This window comes from Leptodactylus fuscus, chromosome 6 (assembly GCF_031893055.1).
Source record: "Leptodactylus fuscus isolate aLepFus1 chromosome 6, aLepFus1.hap2, whole genome shotgun sequence".
Taxonomy (NCBI): Eukaryota; Metazoa; Chordata; class Amphibia; order Anura; family Leptodactylidae; genus Leptodactylus; species Leptodactylus fuscus.
This window is the reverse complement of record NC_134270.1, coordinates 3,330,104-3,350,447: the sequence shown is the minus strand read 5'-3', so window position 1 is coordinate 3,350,447 and position 20,344 is coordinate 3,330,104. Positions and strand designations below refer to the sequence as shown.

The 20,344-nt window shown below is 47.8% G+C and overlaps 2 protein-coding genes across 2 annotated transcripts in view; one reads left to right on the top strand and one right to left on the bottom strand.

The window, feature by feature from the left end:
• Positions 1 to 1,556: 1,556 nt before the first annotated feature.
• On the bottom strand, positions 1,557 to 4,053 carry SOCS3 (suppressor of cytokine signaling 3). The gene is made up of 2 exons (XM_075279265.1): positions 3,941 to 4,053; positions 1,557 to 3,037 (listed from the first exon to the last, which is right to left on the bottom strand). The coding sequence occupies exon 2, from the start codon at positions 2,963 to 2,965 to the stop codon at positions 2,369 to 2,371; it is 597 nt and encodes a 198-aa protein (XP_075135366.1). The 5' UTR covers positions 2,966 to 3,037; positions 3,941 to 4,053; the 3' UTR covers positions 1,557 to 2,368.
• Positions 4,054 to 11,942: 7,889 nt separating this feature from the next.
• PGS1 (phosphatidylglycerophosphate synthase 1) overlaps positions 11,943 to 20,344 on the top strand; it is a 32,333-nt gene continuing 23,931 nt past the window's right edge. Inside the window, exon 1 of the mRNA XM_075279264.1 lies at positions 11,943 to 12,069. Within this exon, the coding sequence (XP_075135365.1) occupies positions 11,972 to 12,069 (98 nt within the window). The 5' untranslated portion in view covers positions 11,943 to 11,971. The remainder of the gene's footprint in view (positions 12,070 to 20,344) is intronic.

Genomic DNA, 20,344 nt, shown 5'->3' with positions numbered 1-20,344 from the left:
AACTGGGCGAGAATGAGCCTTAACCATGGCAACCACAACATAAACTACCAGGCGAGCCGAGCCGTGGCGTAATCCTTCCCTGTGAGCCCCCGCCGCCGCCGGACAGGCTTCTGGGAAAGTGATGCATCCTTGTGGGGGAACTCTGCCTGTACGGTGGGGAGACTTAAGAAACCTATTCCTGTAAAGACAGCGGTCACTTGTAGTCACACATGACTAATGGCCCAAACCGGGCGGGGGGGGAGGGTAAAACCACTGTCGGGCAATCGCTTACACAGCAATCCCCTGCTCGTCCCGCTAGTGAGCTGGAAATGGCTGACAACAGAGAACAATAGAGGTGACGGAGACGTGTGACAATGGTGCGATTGTGAGCGGAGGTACATGACGGCTTAACCTCAGAAGTGTCTGGCTCGCCGCCACCGCTATTACAGGACTTGTTCATACAGGTGTTTGGGATCCCGACCACTAACACCCCCCACTTTCTAAATTTCCTGGCACCCTGATAGGAATCTGTGTGTTTCCTCAATGGCCTGGTTGTCTTAGAAACAAGGAAGTGCGTTGAAGGCGGCGCTAACAGGAATATAATTCCGGGGATTATGACGCACGGGCAGAATTCCTCGCTGTGACAGAGGAAGGGACCATTTCCCTGAAATCGTCTCCAGTTAACCCTGCTGTGTACAGTACACAGGGCCGCTCCTGATCCCGCTCTCGTGTCTGTGCTAGGAATCTTACCACCCACTTCCAAGAATAGACCATGAGGCAACCCCGTGTCATCCAGATAAGCCGCCTGACACTCATGGCGTCACCTGGATTAACCCTTTGTCATACTGACTGACTCACCTGGGATAGGATATAGACAGGTGAAGGGGCTGGGAGTGGAGCGCGGCGTGGGACGACATTCAGGAGTCTGGGAAATCTGAGTGTCGGATGGGGTAGACGGAGAGATATCCCAGGTGAGATCGGTTAGAGCGGCCATATTAGTTGTCACCCAGCTTTCCCAGGAACAGACGTAGCTAAAAAGGGGCATGGCGGGTCTTTCATATAGTGTTCATTGGAATAGGTTACCATTCACAAAGCTTTATAGGGCCCCACTATACAGGGTACACGAGGGCCCGGATACCCATGTGAGGGGTGTGGATAATTATATGATTTACCAATAGCACATTATGTGACATCATAAGACGTGGTGATGTCACTAGTATATATATATATATATATATATATATATATTCACAAACATATGCACATATACATACCAACTTACAAACTAATACATACACATATACATCACAAATACATACATGTACATACACACATACAAAACATACACACAGATATACACATACACACATATGTACATTCTCACATACACTACATACAAACACATACATTCACACACATACGCACATACATACACACACATACGCACATATGTACACACACATACACACTTATCTACACACATACATACACACATAAGTACACACACATACACACATATGTACACACACATATCCACATACATTCACACATAAGTACACACAATAATAGAGAGAGAATTTCCTTCCAAAAAAATTCGTTCTGTTTATTATAAATTAAAAATTCACGTGTAAAATATAAATAGAAGTGCAAATGTCCAGAATATTTGGCACCACTGGGGGGCGCCAATGTAAACATATATGAGGTCAGGATGGCAAATTCTGCCCTAGGACATGGGGTTCTTCTGGTCCGAACTCTTCCTGTGCAGACTGCTTGCATACACAGTCCTCACGTTGCGTCGCCGTCCTCCATCTTACCACGACGACTTCCCCATCCCCAATATCTTCATTTTTTGTGCAAGAGTCAAGTTTGAAGAAAGCCCCTCAAGAAGAGGGGTCAAGTCACAGGCTGGAAAGTTGTGCAAAAGTTCCTTGTTGCGGCTCACGTGTCCGTCACACTGCCTCCAGATACAGGTAATGCCCCGCAGTGTGGATGACCTTTAACCCTCGCTCTTCCAGTAGATTAAGGCTACAGAGGTGACAATAAATATTTCTTCCATATAACCGGTGTGGACAGTCAGTGCAAGGCGGGCGCGCGGCTCTGGTCTTGTGCCATGTAATGTTACCAGAGCCCTGCCATGGTCCTGCACCCGTGTAAACCTGTGGATTTGGGTATAGTCAGCAATGCCGGGGTCTCGACAGTCTCTCCTTGACCTGAGTGTCTTAGGCACTTGGTGATTCTTCCATAGAGATCTGCGCGCCGCACAGTTGGCGCCAACGCCAGCACTTGGCCTCCGAATCTCACGTCTCCTTCATTCTGGCTCAGAGTGACGTTAATCTACGAGGCTCCAGTCGGCCATTGTACTCTTTCCCCCATTGACCAAGCTTCTTCATTACACGGGGGAGTCGTATTCCTGTAGGAAGTCCTTAATGGGCAGCGGAAGTTGCTCCCTAGCGCCAAAGCCTTCCAGTTGCCCGTTCACAGCCTTACGGCAGAGATGTTGTAGAGAGGAGACACTCGAGGACAAAGGCCTAGACAGCAGCAAGGGGACCCGTTCACCCCCGGAGTAGATGTAATAAGACCGCTTGCCATTGCTCGCGTCCTTGGCGTTCATGTAATGCCTGAGAAGTTTCAAGACACAGTCGAAGCGCGGCACCGGCTGCGAGCTTCGTGGGTCAGTTTGCAGAGAGAAGCCACAAGGCTCGCATTGGATGCGCAAGTTCTTGGTGCCGGACTCGGTTTTGACACTGAGCGTGAAGAAGTGCCTGTGATCCGAACTGTCCCGGATGAGGAAAGTGCCCGCCGGTTCGGCGCTGAGGAGCAGGTTGGCCTGGGTGCCGGTCACAGTGCTCCAATAAAATCCACTCTCCTGCAGCTTGTGCACCGCGCTCAGCACCAGGTTGTACTCGCCTCGGGAGGAGAAGGTCTTCAGCCGAAGGCTGGTGTCCAATGCCCGGCTCATGCTCGGGAATTTGCTCTGTGTGACCATGACGGTGGGAGCCAGCTTTGCTACGAGTCAGGATGGCGCCCTTGTGCCCCCGGAGAAGTGCAGAGATGATTTCTGGATAAAGAAGAGGCAGAAGATTAGGACCAGTTCTATGTAATACCCTGTAAATGGGGTCTAGAAAGCTGAGGTATAGGATGCTGTATGGCAGAGCCATCCTACTGGAGCGCCGGCGGTCACACCGCAGATTCCTGGGACCCAACCTGACCAGACATTCGTCACCGTTACTGTAAACCCACAACAATATGACCCCAACAAACAGCAACCTATATCTCAGCTTCCTTATACGCACAACCTATTGCGGTTAACTGCACAATTACATCTGAAATTCCAGGTTTTGACTAAACCGATGCCTTACGTAGATGCAGCAGTGCTGCGTCCGCGCATCATTTGCATAGCTTTCAGGTATTTCCCTCTGACATTCTAAGAAGAATAGACTATGAGTAAATACAAGATCTCACCCGAAGCATTGCTGAACACAAGAAACCTTGTGATGACACACTCAGCTCTGCTACATCCGCAAACCAAAGTGTAACATTTAATCAAAGATGAACCCAGATGCAGCAGAGCGGAGTTTGTCAGCTTCCAGTCAACGTCGTTCAATGACATACTCAGCTCTGCTGCATCTGCAATATATCGGACATTCAATCCAATTTGTCCAGGAGCGCACCCAATAGCATTGATGTAGCAGTGCTGTGTTTGGCAGTGACGCCGTTCAATGACACACTCAGCACTGCTGCATCTGGAATCCGAGACTAAATATTAAAGATCTATTAAGAAAACTGATTGAATGACAGAAATCCAATAAATGAAGCAGAATAGATATAGCAGAGCTGAGTGTGTCAGTGACCGAGGCAAATATTACGTTCCAATATTAAAATCAATTTTTGATTGTTTATGAAAATAATAATAATTCCTTATTATTATTTTTTAGAACCCGAACATCTTGAGATTCCTTACCGGGTAAGTTTGCAGCGTTGCAGTTATCTCAAGGCGCACAGTAATATCCTGTGGCCAGAGTGGAATATTCCGCTTCGAGGGACGCTGTAATAATCCACCGTTGTGCTTGCTCCAAGTTACAAATGAGTGTATAACTCCATGAGCTCACACGCCGCCTCTTATACCCTGATCGCAGGCTCCTCCCACCTGACTTCACCCCCCTCTTCCCCATACACAGCTTGAATATTACAGGAAGGGCCTCTTCCAGGAAGGGGCATGTATAACACACAGCTCAATGTGATGGCCCGGGGCCAGATCCTGCCTCCCTATTCCTGGCAGGGCTCAGAACTGAAGGCTTCTCCCATTCTCTAGCCAGTGTTTCCTTCCAAGAATCACTAAGGACACAGCGAGACCCTGACGGCGACCTGTCAATCACTTTCTGGAACTCCAACCCTTTTCATGCGAAACGTCGCTTTCTGGCAAATTGCAGCACAGGGAGGAAAAAAAAAAAAAGAAATCACAGGAAATTCTTGTTACAAATACTGATTATCAGAGCTTGCGGTTGCGCTTCTTGTTTCTTTTTAATTTTGCACAAACTCGCGGAGAAATTTTTTTTGTTTCTTAATAATCTTCGTTGAATTCGGATTCCTCGGTCAGCAATGAGTTACACGTTTATAGATTTTAATTATTAGCACTTTTTAATTAATTTTTTTTTGTATAATTTTTTTCTTATCTGCAATTTATTTTATTGTTGTTATAATAATGACATATTGTTACAAGTATTAGAACTTTTAATTATTGTATCATTCTGACAGATCTGCAATTTTTTAATTAGTATGATTAAGATACCGTAATTATTTTTACATTGTATTATGAGTCCCCTATCGCCATTCACTTGTGATAATAATTATTGCAATTTTTATTTTTTTCTTATTTATTTTTAATATTATTATTATTTTATTATTTTCTTTTATTATTATTATTATTATTATATTTTTTTCTTATTTATTTTTTAATATTATTTTATTATTATTATTATTATATATATATATATATATATATATATATATATATATATATATATTTTTTTTTTTTTTTTCATGTCTATTCAACAAATGAATAAAATGTATTGGTCTTTTTTAAATTCATTTAACAGGCATTAAAATGGACCCATTGACTTCTATTGGGTTCACCAGGTTGTGAAATTGTCCAAAATGTCCTATTTTTTATACATTAGTCTTTCAATGTTCTATAAATGTCAGTTTGGCAGCAAAAAAAAAAAAAAAAAAAACAAAACAAAACATGGCTGCTTTTTTTTTTTTTTAGAAACAGCGCCACCCCTGTTCATAGGTTGTGTCAGGTACTGCATTTTTTTTTTTATTATTATTTCTCTTTTAAATTGAATTTATTTTTTTTGCATTATTTTTTTCCTTATTAATTCCCCTCCCCCAGTTATAAACTTTGCAGGCCAAGGTCATTTTTTTTCTCGCTTACGCTGGGGTCATGCGAGGTGAAACCTTCTGACCCACCACAGAAGTCAAGCAGCATGTTTTTCTAAAAACGCTCCCAAAAAAAATTCCAGAAATAAGTTAAGGCCCCACGGGACGATACGCAGCGCTAAAACGCTGCCGGGAAAACCGCGACGGGAACGCAATGCGGTTCTTCCTGCAGCGCTTTGAACAGTAGTTTTCCTCTGCAGACTTTCTGTTACAATGATATCTACGGGGAAACCGCCTGCGTTTCCATAGATGTAATTGACACGCTGCGATTTCCAAAACCGCGCCAGCTTTGGAAATCGCAGTGTTTCGTGCTGTGGTTTTAAACGCCTGGATTCGCATGAATCCATCCACTTTGCAGTTCCTGTAAAACGCCGTGATTTTTGCTGCAAATGGCAGCGTTTCCCATCCATAGGGTGTTTTTTAAAATTTTTTGGGGGCCCAATGAAAAAACCTTTGATGGTACCTTTGATGGTAGCCACTGCGCCCCCCTAAAGCTACGCCCCTGCCTGCTGGAATCGCAACAGTTCTCCCTCCGCTTCCAACACTTGCAACGAGGGTAAAAGCAGCGTCACTAAATAATACGCAATGTTACATGTCTGACCATGCTGGCACAGAACAGGTTAATGTCAGCACGTTGCTGGCGGCGCGGCTGTTTTTGTACGCGGTGTGCAGGATGTGTACTCCTCTCGTGTGCGTGTGTCTGTACTGTAACTACACAAACATACTCTGCACTTCTGGGAACCCGAGCTCCGAAAACACAGCTGCTGCCTCTTCAGGTGAAATGCAAACCATGTGCTGTCGGCTGCAGGCACAGCGGCGGTGGTGGCAGCGGCGGTGGCAGCGGGCCATCCTAAGCTCCTATTTGGCATCATGTGATGGAACAGCAGAGAAAATACTGTAATTAAAAAAAAGAATAAAGAAACCAGAGGAATCTTCACCCCCGAGCGCTCTGCTGGAGCCGGTGAATAGGGCTCAGTGTGCTGGCAGCAGCGGCGGGGGGCGGAGGAGGCAGCGCCGGGGCTCACGGCCTCAAATAAACTTTATATTCGCAAACGGAAAAAATGTTAATGAGAAGTAGGAAAACATGGAGGTGACGTGAATGGGCCCGGGGAACCTCACATTCCATGTCCGGGCGCAACGACAAACACTGGGCTAGTACTCCTCAGCCCAAACATTGGCGCTGCCAAGGGCTGTGTGTTAGAAATTCGGAAACATAATGGGTCTGGCGTGAGGCGGCGAAGAGGCGCTAATGTGCGAAGTGCCACAGGCGGGCGCCAGGTGTCAGCATCAGATGTGTGAGCCAATGGGATCTATAGCATGGCATCACGGGGTGGGGGATCGGATGTCAAACCAGCCCTTGCCCCCCTATGTTAGTCCTCGGTTACTCTGGGGACAATGGATCCGCTCCAAATTTAAGCATGGGTTAATGGACACCCAGCTTTCCCAGTCTCCTGAATGTCTAGTTATGTCATGTGTTCATTTGACACTCTTATACTTGCATTAATCCTTATGCAGGCAGTAGTGGCAGCCATATTGGTTTAATGGACACCCAGCTTTCCCAGTCCCCTGAATGTCTAGTTATATGATGTTTCCATTTGACACTCTTATACTTGCATTAATCCTTATGCAGGCAGTAGTGGCAGCCATATTGGTTTGTCACCCAGCTTTCCCAGCCTCCTGAATCACGTTACATCTACTACTCAAGTACCTAGCACTTTCCATTCAAATTTGAAAAAAAAACTGTTTTAGTTGTGTGTTAGCGTTATTGGTTTGTCACCCAGCTTTCCCAGTCTCCTGTATGTCAAGTTCAGTCACTTTATATCTACTACTCTTATACCATTTGCCATTCAGATGTCAGGAAAAGCTGTGTATATCCTTTATGGAGGCACTAGTGGCAGCCATATTGGCTTGTTACCCAGCTTTCTCAGCCTCCTGCATGTCTAATTCAGACATTTTATACCCACTTATCATATGCCTAGAATTTGCCATTCAGGGTTCAGGAAAAGCTAAGTGTTATCCCTTGTAAGGGCAGACATGCCAGCCATATTGGCTTATCACCCAGCTTTCCCATTCCGTTACACATCTAGCTATGACATGATTACAGCCGACACTCTCATACTTAGCATTTGCCGATCAGGGTTCAGGAAAAGCTGATAATAACACTAATGGGGGCAGTAGTGGCAGCTATATTAGTGTATCACCCAGCTTTCCCAGTCTCCTGTATACCTAATTAACTAACATAAATACCATTTGCCATTCAGAATTCAGAAAAAGCTGGGTAGCGACCTGTATGAGGGCATAGGCAGAGTTAGCCATATTGATTTGTCACCCAGCTTTTACAGTCTCCTGAATGTGTTGTTACGTCATACTTTCATCCGCCACTCTCATCGTTTGTAATTGCCATTCAGGGTTCTGGACAAGCTGAGTATTGAACCTTGTGTCGGCAGCCATATTGATTCATCACTCAGCTTTCCCAGAAACGGTTAAAGAGAAGTTTTCTTTTCTTGTTTTCTGAGAAGAGGTTCTTGGTATATTTGGGGAAGGCGCACACCTGAGACCTGAGGCCGCGGCTTTCGGGGGAAGCGGCCTGCTAGACATTGCTGATTTCACATTCATGTCTCTGTAAAGTTCCTCTTTCTTGTAAGGCAGAAGGAGCGGCGTGTTTTCTGAATAATCCGTGTGACACACCTCGAGGGGCGGAGGAAGGGCTTCGGAGGAGCGTGAGACACCATTTAGTCACAATTAGGCAGAAAGTCCTCAGCAATTCCCCTAAATGGAGAGAATCTGGTGCTTTTACTATGACAGTCCCTGAGGAGTTCCCCCTCCTCCTAGTAGTATCCAAGACTGGAGTAATCTTGTCACCCATGGGTACCGGAGCCCTGCTATCTCCATGGGCCCCAGATATCACTCAGGGGGTACCATATATTAGATACGAGACCACGTGGATGGTTGTGACGTGTATGGTTGTGACGTGTATGGTTGTTACGTGTATGGTTGTTACGTGTATGATTGTGACGTGTATGGTTTTTACGTGTATGGTTGTGACGTGTATGGTTGTGGCGTGTATTATTGTGACGTGTATGGTTGTTACGTGTATGGTTGTGACGTGTATGGTTGTGACGTGTATTATTGTGACATGTATGGTTGTTACGTGTATGGTTGTGACGTGTATGGTTATTACGTGTATGATTGTGACGTGTATAGTTGTGACGTGTATGGTTGTGACGTGTATGGTTGTTACGTGTATGGTTGTGACGTGTATGGTTGTTACGCGTACAGTTGTGACGTGTATGGTTATGACGTGTATGGTTGTTACATGTATAGTTGTGACGTGTACGGTTGTTACGTGTATGGTTGTTATATGTACAGTTGTTATGTGTATGGTTGTTATGTGTACGGTTGTGACGTGTATGGTTATTACGTGTATAGTTGTGACGTGTACAGTTGTGACGTGTATGGTTGTGACGTGTATGGCTGTTACTAGAGATGAGCGAGTACTATTCAAATCGGCCGTTTCGAATAGCACGCACCCATAGGAATGAATGGACGCAGCCGTCATGCAGGGGGTTAAGCGGCCGGCTGCCAGCCGCTTCCATTCATTCCTATGGGTGCGTGCTATTCGAAACGGCCGATTCGAATAGTACTCGCTCATCTCTAGTTACGTGTATGGTTGTGACGTGTATTGTGACATGTGCTTATTCTAGGGCCACACAGTGACTTTGTCTCCGACCGCTGTCACATGACCAAAGACCGCCATGTCGCCTATAACCCCTTCACTAATGTATGTCCATGCTGACGCTTTACAACCTAGGGGATACTGCGCCCAGTTTTTTTTGGATTCTGAGTTGCAGTCATAGCACCCTCGGGATCACAATACAACCCACAGAAATATACAGTGAGGGGGTCACGGACCAAACGCGTCCACCGTCCCCCGACTGCGACCAATGCCAGGACGTAATAAGTCAGTATTTATCCCAGTTGCTTTTTGTATAGTGTCGTTCGCTTCAGCTCTAAATTTCAACTATTTCTACCCCATAGGTGCAGCGTCGTACCCGAAGCCCCCGGGCTATGAGGTAACTGGAACCAGGAACTGCAAAATACTGAAAACACGCAGGTATATGCGGGCCGGCCTTCCTGGCACTGTGGCCACAGGGGAACTAAGCATATAAAAGCAACTGCACGCTAAAGTAAAAAATCACAGTAAATATATCCTGTTTCCTTGATATATATGTTCCTAGGAAAGCTGGGTGACTATTACATCGCCCACAGAGAGGCTGATACTCAGTTTTTTTTTCAGATTCTCCGATGGGAATTCATCCCTTCCGTATTGAGGCGTCACTAGTCAGATTTGACTCACTGGATGGGAAATGATATATCTACAGCTTCCTCTGAGATGATCACCCAGCTTTCCTACAACACTGAGCAGCGCATATGTCTTGTTATACATCTATATAGAAGGATGAATTACTGTAGGGCTAGGGAGAGACGACTCTTAGTAGCCCAGGGTGACAATAATTAGAACTACGGCTATGCTTGAGATGATCACCCAGCTTTCCTACAACCCTGAGTATCAAATATGCCATTTTATGCAGTGATTCAGCCCTTCTATAGTGATACATCACTAGTCAGCCATAGACACAAAAGGTGACAACCAATATATCTACAGCTTCCACTGAGATTATCACCCAGCTTTCCTAGACCCCTGAACAGTAAATCAGCCTAGTTAGGCATCTTTATAAAAGAGGTAAATCACTGTATACCTAGGCAGAAGTCACTCTTAGTACTCCAGCAACACAGGGTGACAACCAAGACCTCTGCACCTTCCTTTGGTATTATCACCCAGCTTTCCTACAACCCTGACCAGCAAATCTGCCAGGTGACGTAGTGATTTTCCTGAACTGCTGTGTTACTAGATTTAGTGGAATGATTCATTCATAGGCAGTCACACTGCTGATCACCCAGCTTTCCCAGAAACAGATATAACAAGAAATAGCCAGTGCCTGTCAGGCCGTATAGGGATAGCGAGCGACATCATTGTATGTGACACGGGGGCCGTCATGCCACAATGAGTAATGTCTCATAGGTCAGCAGTTGTGTAACACGAGGCACTATGCTTGTGTCAGATAACCGATAGGAAGGCGATTGTGTATTTCTGAGAATGTGTCGCCTTGTGCAACGCCGTCCGCCAGATACTACTCGATAACTATCACTTCTAGTGAAAAATCACGTTTTACTCCTCGCACTAACAATAGAACATGGTGGCGGCCATCAGAGGCAGAATCTTAAAGGGGAACCCCGCTTCAATTCAAGGTTCAATTCAGTGTATCAGTGCTTACATGTCACAGGGGTTCAGGGAGCTGAGATGTGGGGGGCTGTTTGATGTCGCCTTTAACTGTTCTGGTGCTGGAGGGAACATGGTGGTCACCACTGGTTCTCTGCTACGCAGAATGTGAGGGCTGCAGAGACCCCTCCCCATCTGTCCAGGGGAATAGCAAAGAAGACCCTATTCATGAGTCTGACGTCCTCAGAGGTGGGCAGCCTAAAAAATACAGCCCCTTCTATTCTCTCACAGATTGGGTTTTCGGTTCTGTTTTCACAAATAATAAGTGAGCGGCGCCCACTGCGGGGCCATGAGCCCACCGCAGGGGCCGCACCTGGGGGTCTCTAGGCCGGCTCACAGCAAGCGGAGGTTTCCAGCGCCATTGACATCACAGTTCTGGCATGACGGATAATAAATCTTAGCCCCCATCATGATTCTTCTCAGGAAAGGGTTGAGGACACCACAAGAAGTCGCACCCCACAAACCCATGAGCACAAATTTGCAACTTTTCATGTCTTTTATGTCAAAAAATTAAATCTGCGCCATTGTCTGAAGGGGGGGCGACTGCAGGGAACGTCATCTATCAGGTCCATACCTAAATAGGGCAAACTATAAGTCATTGGCTCCTGGGCCCTGAAGACTGCGGGGCCCCCCTTCATGGGAGGAGACCAGTACTATAAATGATCCGCATATTTGGTGTCTTACAGATTTATTATTCATTATTATTAGACTTCACTTGTATTATTCATGTTGCTGAAATGCAAAAACAAGCGCATGCATGCAAACAAAAATGGCGCAGGTACCCACAGCAGCCAATCAGGTCGCTGCTTTCATTCTGTAACTAGTGCTGGATTAATGCCAACTGGAATCTGATTGGTTGCTAGGCTCTTTTGGTTTCTATTGGAGGTTTAGACACACAAGATGCTCCTAGCAGCCAATCAGAGTCCCGCTTGCAGTCTACTAACAGGTTACAAGATGTAAACAGCGTCCTGATTGGCTGCTGAAGTACATGAGCCCCGCCTCCTCACACAGGGATACGGTGACGTCACTATCGCCATGGCGTCTTGTGGGGATCCCCGGGCAGACGGTTGTAGATAATGAGAGCGGGGAATGATCCCGGTAGTGAGGGGGCGGCGGCGGCGGCGGCGGCGGCGGCACACACAGCCCCGGACACGGCCGCGCTCCTCCTCACATACACGGGGCGGGACTGCGCCGCTTACACTTCCTGGTAAGATGGCGGCGCCCGCAGTGCTGTGGCGGAGGCTCCGTGGCCCGGGGCTTATGGCCCTCTTGGCTCGTCTGTGTGACAGCAACCGGGACCGAGGGGGCAGGTACGGGCGAGGGGGAGAGCGGGGTGTTAGTGTGCGGCCTCATGTATGGAGAGGGCGCTCGGTCCTGTGCTGTGTCCCCCCGACTACAGACGTGTCACTGCCCGACTACAGACGTGTCACTGCCCGACTACAGACGTGTCACTGCCCGACTACAGACGTGTCACTGCCCGACTACAGACATGGCTTCTCCTTATGTCAACATGTGACCGAATACATGTTCTCACTGTACCGTTACATACATGTCACCTCCTCATGGCTACTACATACAAGACCCTCCTGGCTGCTGACATGTCCTCTCATGACAACACATGTATGACATTGCCATGACTACCGTATCCTCTCATCACCATTACATACATATGACATCCTCATGACTACCGTGTCCTCTCCATTACACACATGACCTCTGGTGACTGCTGATGTCCCTCGTTACAATGACATCATCTCCACATACGTGTCCTCTTCATGTCTTCCACCGCTAGTATGTCCTCATGGCTACGGCTATGTCCACTCTTTCCCGTTACATACGTGTGCCCTGCTAATGACTATACGGAGTGATGCATTGACCCACAGGTCTTAATCATTGTAACACCAGATGTTTCGTTCCGCCCCCCATGTATATATAATCCAACCCCCCCATGTATATATAATCCAACCCCCCCATGTATATATAATCCAACCCCCCCATGTATATATAATCCAACCCCCCCATGTATATATAATCCAACCCCCCCATGTATATATAATCCAACCCCCCCATGTATATATAATCCAACCCCCCCATGTATATATAATCCAATCCCCCCCATGTATATATAATCCAATCCCCCCCATGTATATATAATCCAATCCCCCCCATGTATATATAATCCAACCCCCCATGTATATATAATCCAACCCCCCCATGTATATATAATCCAAGCCCCCCATGTATATATAATCCAAGCCCCCCATGTATATATAATCCAAGCCCCCCATGTATATATAATCCAAGCCCCCCCATATATATATAATCCAACCCCCCCATGTATATATAATCCAAGCCCCCCATGTATATATAATCCAACCCCCCCCATATATATATAATCCAACCCCCCCATGTATATATAATCCAACCCCCCCATGTATATATAATCCAACCCCCCCATGTATATATAATCCAAGCCCCCCATGTATATATAATCCAACCCCCCCATGTATATATAATCCAACCCCCCCATGTATATATAATCCAACCCCCCCATGTATATATAATCCAACCCCCCCATGTATATATAATCCAACCCCCCATGTATATATAATCCAACCCCCCCATGTATATATAATCCAACCCCCCCATGTATATATAATCCAATCCCCCCCATGTATATATAATCCAATCCCCCCCATGTATATATAATCCAATCCCCCCCATGTATATATAATCTAATCCCCCCCATGTATATATAATCCAACCCCCCATGTATATATAATCCAACCCCCCCATGTATATATAATCCAACCCCCCCATGTATATATAATCCAACCCCCCCATGTATATATAATCCAACCCCCCCATGTATATATAATCCAACCCCCCCATGTATATATAATCCAACCCCCCCATGTATATATAATCCAACCCCCCCATGTATATATAATCCAATCCCCCCCATGTATATATAATCCAATCCCCCCCATGTATATATAATCCAACCCCCCATGTATATATAATCCAACCCCCCCATGTATATATAATCCAAGCCCCCCATGTATATATAATCCAAGCCCCCCATGTATATATAATCCAAGCCCCCCATGTATATATAATCCAACCCCCCCCATGTATATATAATCCAACCCCCCCATGTATATATAATCCAACCCCCCCATGTATATATAATCCAACCCCCCATGTATATATAATCCAAGCCCCCCATGTATATATAATCCAAGCCCCCCATGTATATATAATCCAACCCCCCATGTATATATAATCCAACCCCCCCATGTATATATAATCCAAGCGCCCCATGTATATATAATCCAAGCGCCCCATGTATATATAATCCAATCCCCCCCATGTATATATAATCCAACCCCCCCATGTATATATAATCCAACCCCCCCATGTAGACGCCTGTATATCCATTAGTGACCATATGGCCTGGTCTGTACTAGGCATCACCTCTTCGATATTCCGCCATCACCTGTGAATGATATTATAGGAACTGCAGCCCAGAAGCCAAGGCAGACCATGTAAAGTTACAGAATGGGGGCGCCACTGAGTGCAGATCCATAGCTGCAGAGACTGTCCTGTACATTTAGTCCGGTCCCTCTGACCTAATATTGATGGACAGTGCGTCAATTTTCAGAGCTAGAGAACTCCTTTAACCTCAGCACAAGGCCTGGATCTTCATGGCTGAGCGCCCGCACAGAGGTGACTTGTGGCCCACAGCCCACCCTGCCTCACGTCACCCGCAATACCATTGCAGTGGATTTCTTTTGACCTCTATGTTGGAGGTGCTGGGCAGTCATCCATTATGGAGATGTGAGTGGGAGTGATCCCTACTAATCCCTCCATGGTGCTGACACGAAACTGGTTGTGCAATCTGACCCCATCAGTCAGAGGAAATGCTCGGTGACTACAAGACTTACACAGGCCATGGCAAGGAAAAGAAATTGCTCAACTAGAATTGCACACAGGTTGCGTCATGTGACACTCGTGCTCTAGACATGGCAGCCACTCGTGCACCCGTGGGGGTCAAGCCCATGAAGGGAGTGCAGTCAGCGGTGATCGTGCAGTTCCCTCATTCATCCATAGGCCGGGTTCACATCAGCGGTCAGGGAGTCTGCTTGGGGGCCACCTAAATGGAAACCTCTACGCAATAAAAAGCAGTGACCACATGGACCCCATAGACTATAATAAGGTCTGTGTGGTTTGTGTACGAAACGTGCAGAGAGGAGAGTGTTGCTTTGCATGTTTCATGTGGAATCCACACGCACCTTGTTATAGTCTATGGGGTCCATGTGGTAACTGCTTTTTAATGCCTATAGGTTTCCATTCAGGGCGTCCCCAAACGCTGATGTGAACCGGGCCATAGGTCTTGCAAGTAGGTGCAAACTGACAGTCTAATGTGTATTGGTAGGGAGGGTCTCCATAGCAGATGGTGAGGGAAGAATTGGGCATGACAATATCTCAGCTTGGTTCCTGCAGGACAGGGCTCAGTGATACTACAACTCCCAGCATGCAGATTTGCTCTTCTTCTTGGAACTCCTATAGAAGTGACTGGAACGTTGTGGGCTGCTGAGCCCGGCCATAGGTGACTGTGCATGCTCAGCCATGTGAGTAGTCAGCTGAGAGCCTTGGCGGTTGCTCCACAGCAGTTCTCATTTACAGTAAGCCATGATCCATGTAAGACAATGGAGGGGGAAGAGGAGATGAATAATTGTAGTTACACAATGGGGAGGATTGAGACAGTCCCGTAATGAGGGGAGCGCTGGGACGGCTTCCTGGTGGTTACTTTTACAATACCCGAGCCCACAGGTCTCACGTTAGTGCAGGACTACAACTCCCAGCTAGCCCTGACAGCTCTGTATGCTGGGAGTTGTAGTGTTTAATAGCAGGAGAGCCTGCGGTCGGAGTCCTAGACAATGCTGCAGATGGATCCCGCTGACAGACTGCAGGCTGCACTAGATTTGCATGGCGGCCTCTGGCGATAACAAGGCCTCCATTCCTTGGCGAGATGACATATCTATGATTGTGATAAGAGGATTAGGCGATAGACATTCAGTCTCCATACACTTCAGGGTGAGACTTGTCTGGAGAGTCGCACACCTAATAATTGTTACCTCTCCTATCTCTGATCTGTATGATGGAGGGGATGATTCCTAATGGCCTCTACCCTGCACGTGACGTGTTATTGTGCAGAGTCTGTGACCTCCCCGGGTCCGTGTCCAGGCGTTTGCTGCTCGCTCCTGTCCTTTTATGTTGATGTTCATAAAGTTTCTTGTCTTTGGGCCATTGAAGGGGTTTTCTAGGACTATGATATGGATCCTTGGTATCAGATTGGTGGGGGTCCGACGCCTGGCTGATTGAGGAGGCTGTGGCAGAGGCCTAACATGAAACTGAACCCCAGTGCAAAATGTGTAATTGGGCCTCAGTCCTACTTTAGAATAGTGGTGTATTTGATGTGGGGCCCCTGGGGATAAGGGCCTGATAGTGACTGCTATCTCTGCATCCCCAGGTGTGGTGGGGTAACCTGGGGGTCCCCTTGGCTTATGGACCAGGAGGTAGCTGCGACCACAGTAGTGATGCCAGGACCCCGGATACAGCTACGTCCTCTGCACCCCCCCTGGGCTGGGGCCTCTTCGCTGCCTACCATGGTATAGTGGCTCTGCTTGGCATTGCAGCTCGGCCCTTTTCATTTGAATGGGACTGAGCCTTAGGATCATGGAAGTGATGTCACTGAAAGTGGCGCTGACTCAAGCACAGCTGATCAGCGGGGGGCGCCAGTCTAATATTATGGGTCAGTCTTGACTATCACAGTCCCAGTAACCCCTTCACTCCTGACCTCTCCCTTCTGTGTGGCGCCTTCAGCTTCCAGTAATTCGGTGACGTTGCTCTGACCAGGGTCGACCTTTGTGTCTTCGGACATCCTTCCAGACATGGGTCAATAAGAGCAGCTTTATTGCCTTCCCAGCAGCGCCCGCCCGCCATGTACAGACTGGTCTGCGCGCTCGCCACCTCGCACATGTCCACGCAGCTGTTTGTCTTTGGCGTCCGCCGGCGGCTCAGGTGATCTCACACTTTGAGGTTTGTGCGCTCGCTCAGTCTCGTAATGTTTCCCAGCAGTGAGATGTTGAATCAGCTTTGGTCGGCCGTCCTCATATCCTGCAGGGTGAGCAATGGCCAGACGCTTAGCCTTGAGATTCCTCGCACCACCTGGACGTCTTCTGGGAAGGATCGTGCCCGGCCGTCATTGTGCGCCATCTGCGTGTCCAGGAAGTGCGTGTGACATGATGAAGGGGCACAAGACAGCGACACCAGAGCCGCACGGGTCCCATCGGACATGACAAGGAGGTGGTTAACGCTCTGAGAGATGTTTGGTGCTCGCGGCCGTCATACCCCGGCCGAGAAACTTCTGAGTAATTCTCCGGACACCCGGCCGCCACTTAAAGGGCAACAGACTGTTAGATGTCGGTCAGCTGAATCCCAAGCGGACGAGATGTGGGAGAAGAATCGGGAACATTGGATTTCAGCTGCCCGATCCCTATTGGTGTCTTTGTCTCCCCTGCATGCTCAGCTGAGTCGGGTGTGCATGTGTATAGGCTTCCAGACTAACAAGCGTGCAGCCAGCAGGTATCTCGTTTGTACGGTCAACCTTAAAGGGATTTTCCAATACTTACATATTGATGATCTAATCAATATGTGATCGGTGGGGGGTCCTACACCCAGGAAGCCCAATGATCAGCATTCAGGTGGGCGCTGCGGCCTCTGCACAGGGCTGTATATAGTGTAGACATTGTACTTGGTATTTCAGCTCAGCAACATTCACATGAATGGGACTGAGCTGCTGCTGTATCATGTGACACCATGGGCAGGGGTCCGATCCCCAGGCCCAGCGCCCCCCGGAGCACCACTTCAGAGGCCATGTGATGCCACGTTCACAGCTCGGTGTATGAGTTGGGGTGTTATACGTATACAATGTATGGTGCTGTGCTTGGTAAGTGGTGAAGAGGCTGCAGTCTCCCCAACAGCTGATCAGCAGGGGGGCCTGGGGTCACGACCCTCTTATCTGCAATGGATGACCCGTTCTAAGGTTAGGTCATCAATCAGTAAGCCTGGAGACACACAGGACATGAATTGAACGGAATAAGTCAGATGCAAATTTCGGCCTATGGATGGAAAATCTGCAATGTAAATGCTGCATGTGGACGTCAGACGCGGCCATTTTTTTTTATTTTTTTTGCGCCAATTTCCTCTATTGATGAGGCTGAGGGACGATACAATGGCCACAAGATGAAACCTTTCTCCTAGATTTCCATGGGCGGCCTCCGATGGTCCACTCCGGTCTTGGAGATTGTGACGATTCGTCCATAGAGACGCAACGTCCTGTGGGACGGATCCCGGGGTCCTGTGATGCTGCGTCAGGACGGCGAGGGAGACGACTACGTTAGGCCCTGGACACGTGTGTTGGACACCATTGGGTCACACCGGGGTGCACGTTGCGCTGTTCTGTAATCTCTGCTGTGGAGCCGCTAACGTCTCTTCCCTCCTTGGCGAATTCTTTAAGGATCAGGTAAATAGACATTTCCGTCTTTTCTGCTCGCTTCGTCCTGACCTCACTGGTGATAAATGTGGAGAATGGTGTTAGGGTGACGTCAGCGCAGTCCTGTGGGGGCCGGAGTGACGAAACCTCCCCCAGCCCCTCCGGACCTCATCCCGCTCCTTCCTGCAGGAGGTTTACATGTCTTCTCCGCCAGGAATGTGGATTGTTATTGTCATGTAAACCCTCCAGGTCTTACCTCAGAGGAGAACAAACAGTCCTGGAGTTCCAAGGAGCGCCACCGTGTGACTAATGCAGAGCCACCATCGCACAGCACATGTGGCGTTACAGTGTGACAGGCCCGGACATGGAGATGATGTCACATTTGTTCTGACCATGGGGTCTGACACTCGGGACTCCACAGATCTGCTGTTGGAAGAGACTTCACTGGATACCAAGCACAGCGCCGCACATATCCTAGTGGCTGTTCTTAGTATTGCAGCTCAGCCTCTTATATTGGGTTGCATGAGCTGCTATACCATGTGACCAATGAGCATGACATCATCAGCACAGGGAGGAGGCTGCAGTGCTCTTCATACAGCTGATCCCTGGGGGGTCCTTGGTGCCAGACCCCCATGATTACATACGGATGACCTAGCCCAAGGATATGTAGGCACCGGAAAGCCCCTTTAAAGGGGTTACAAAATTCTCCCTAAAATAAGGCAAAATAAGCTAATGTGTCATTTCTCTGCAGCGCCCCTACAGGAGAACAGAAGTATTACACAGCGCTCATTGAAGTGAACAGGCTGTCTGTGTCATAGGGGACATGTCGGGTCCTCCGGTGAGATAAGCGCTCTGTGCAGCGCTTTTGGGTCTGGACCCCTCCTCTATAATCATTCAATATCTGCGCAGGCAGGGCTGCAGTGTAAAGCATGGGAGGCAGCCGGATACTAGTATTATGGGATTTCTATGGCTATTATGGCGGCTCCAGTCTCGTCTTACTGTATATAGGTGTAGCCTGCGCATTTCTTACTGTATATAGGTGCAGCCTGCGGACAGCGATGTCTTACTGTATATAGGTGGGCCTGTGGACGGCGATGTCTTATAGGTGCAGCCTGCGGATGGCGATGTCTTACAGTATATAGGTGTAGACGGCGATATCTTACTGTATATAGGTGCAGCCTGTGGACGGTGGTGTCTTACTGTATATAGGTGCAGCCTGCGGACGGCGATGTCTTACTGTGTATAGGTATAGCCTGCGCATGTCTTACTTTATATAGGTGGGCCTGTGGACAGCGATGTCTTACTGTACTGTGTATAGGTGCAGCCTGCAGACGGTGATGTCTTACTGTGTATAGGTGCAGCCTGCGGATGTCTTACTGTATATAGGTGTAGCCTGCGCATTCCTTACTGTATATAGGTGTAGCCTGCGCATTCCTTACTGTATATAGGTGTAGCCTGCGCATTCCTTACTGTATATAGGTGTAGCCTGCGCATGTCTTACTGTATATAGGTGCAGCCTGCGGACGGCGATGTCTTACTGTATATAGGTGTAGCCTGCGGACGGCAATGTCTTACTGTATATAGGTGCAGCCTGCGCATTCCTTACTGTATATAGGTGTAGCCTGTGCATGTCTTACTGTATATAGGTGCAGCCTGCGGGCGGCGATGTCTTACGGTATATAGGTGCAGCCTGCGGATGGTGATGTCTTACTATATATAGGTATAGGTGTAGCCTGCGCATGTCTTACTGTATATAGGTGCAGCCTGCGGACGGCGATGTCTTACTGTATATAGGTGAAGCCTGCGCATGTCTTACTGTATATAGGTGCAGCCTGCGGACGGCGATGTCTTACTGTATATAGGTGCAGCCTGCGGACGGTGATGTCTTACTGTATATAGGTGAAGCCTGCGCATGTCTTACTGTATATAGGTGCAGCCTGCGGACGGCGATGTCTTAGTGTATATAGGTGCAGCCTGCGGAGGGCGCTGTCTTACTGTATATAGGTGCAGCCTGCGGACGGTGA

What these genes read in the sequence shown, in the direction of transcription:
- SOCS3 (XM_075279265.1), bottom strand. Translation starts at nt 2,965, where the DNA reads ATGGTCACACAGAGCAAATTCCCGAGCATGAGCCGGGCATTGGACACC.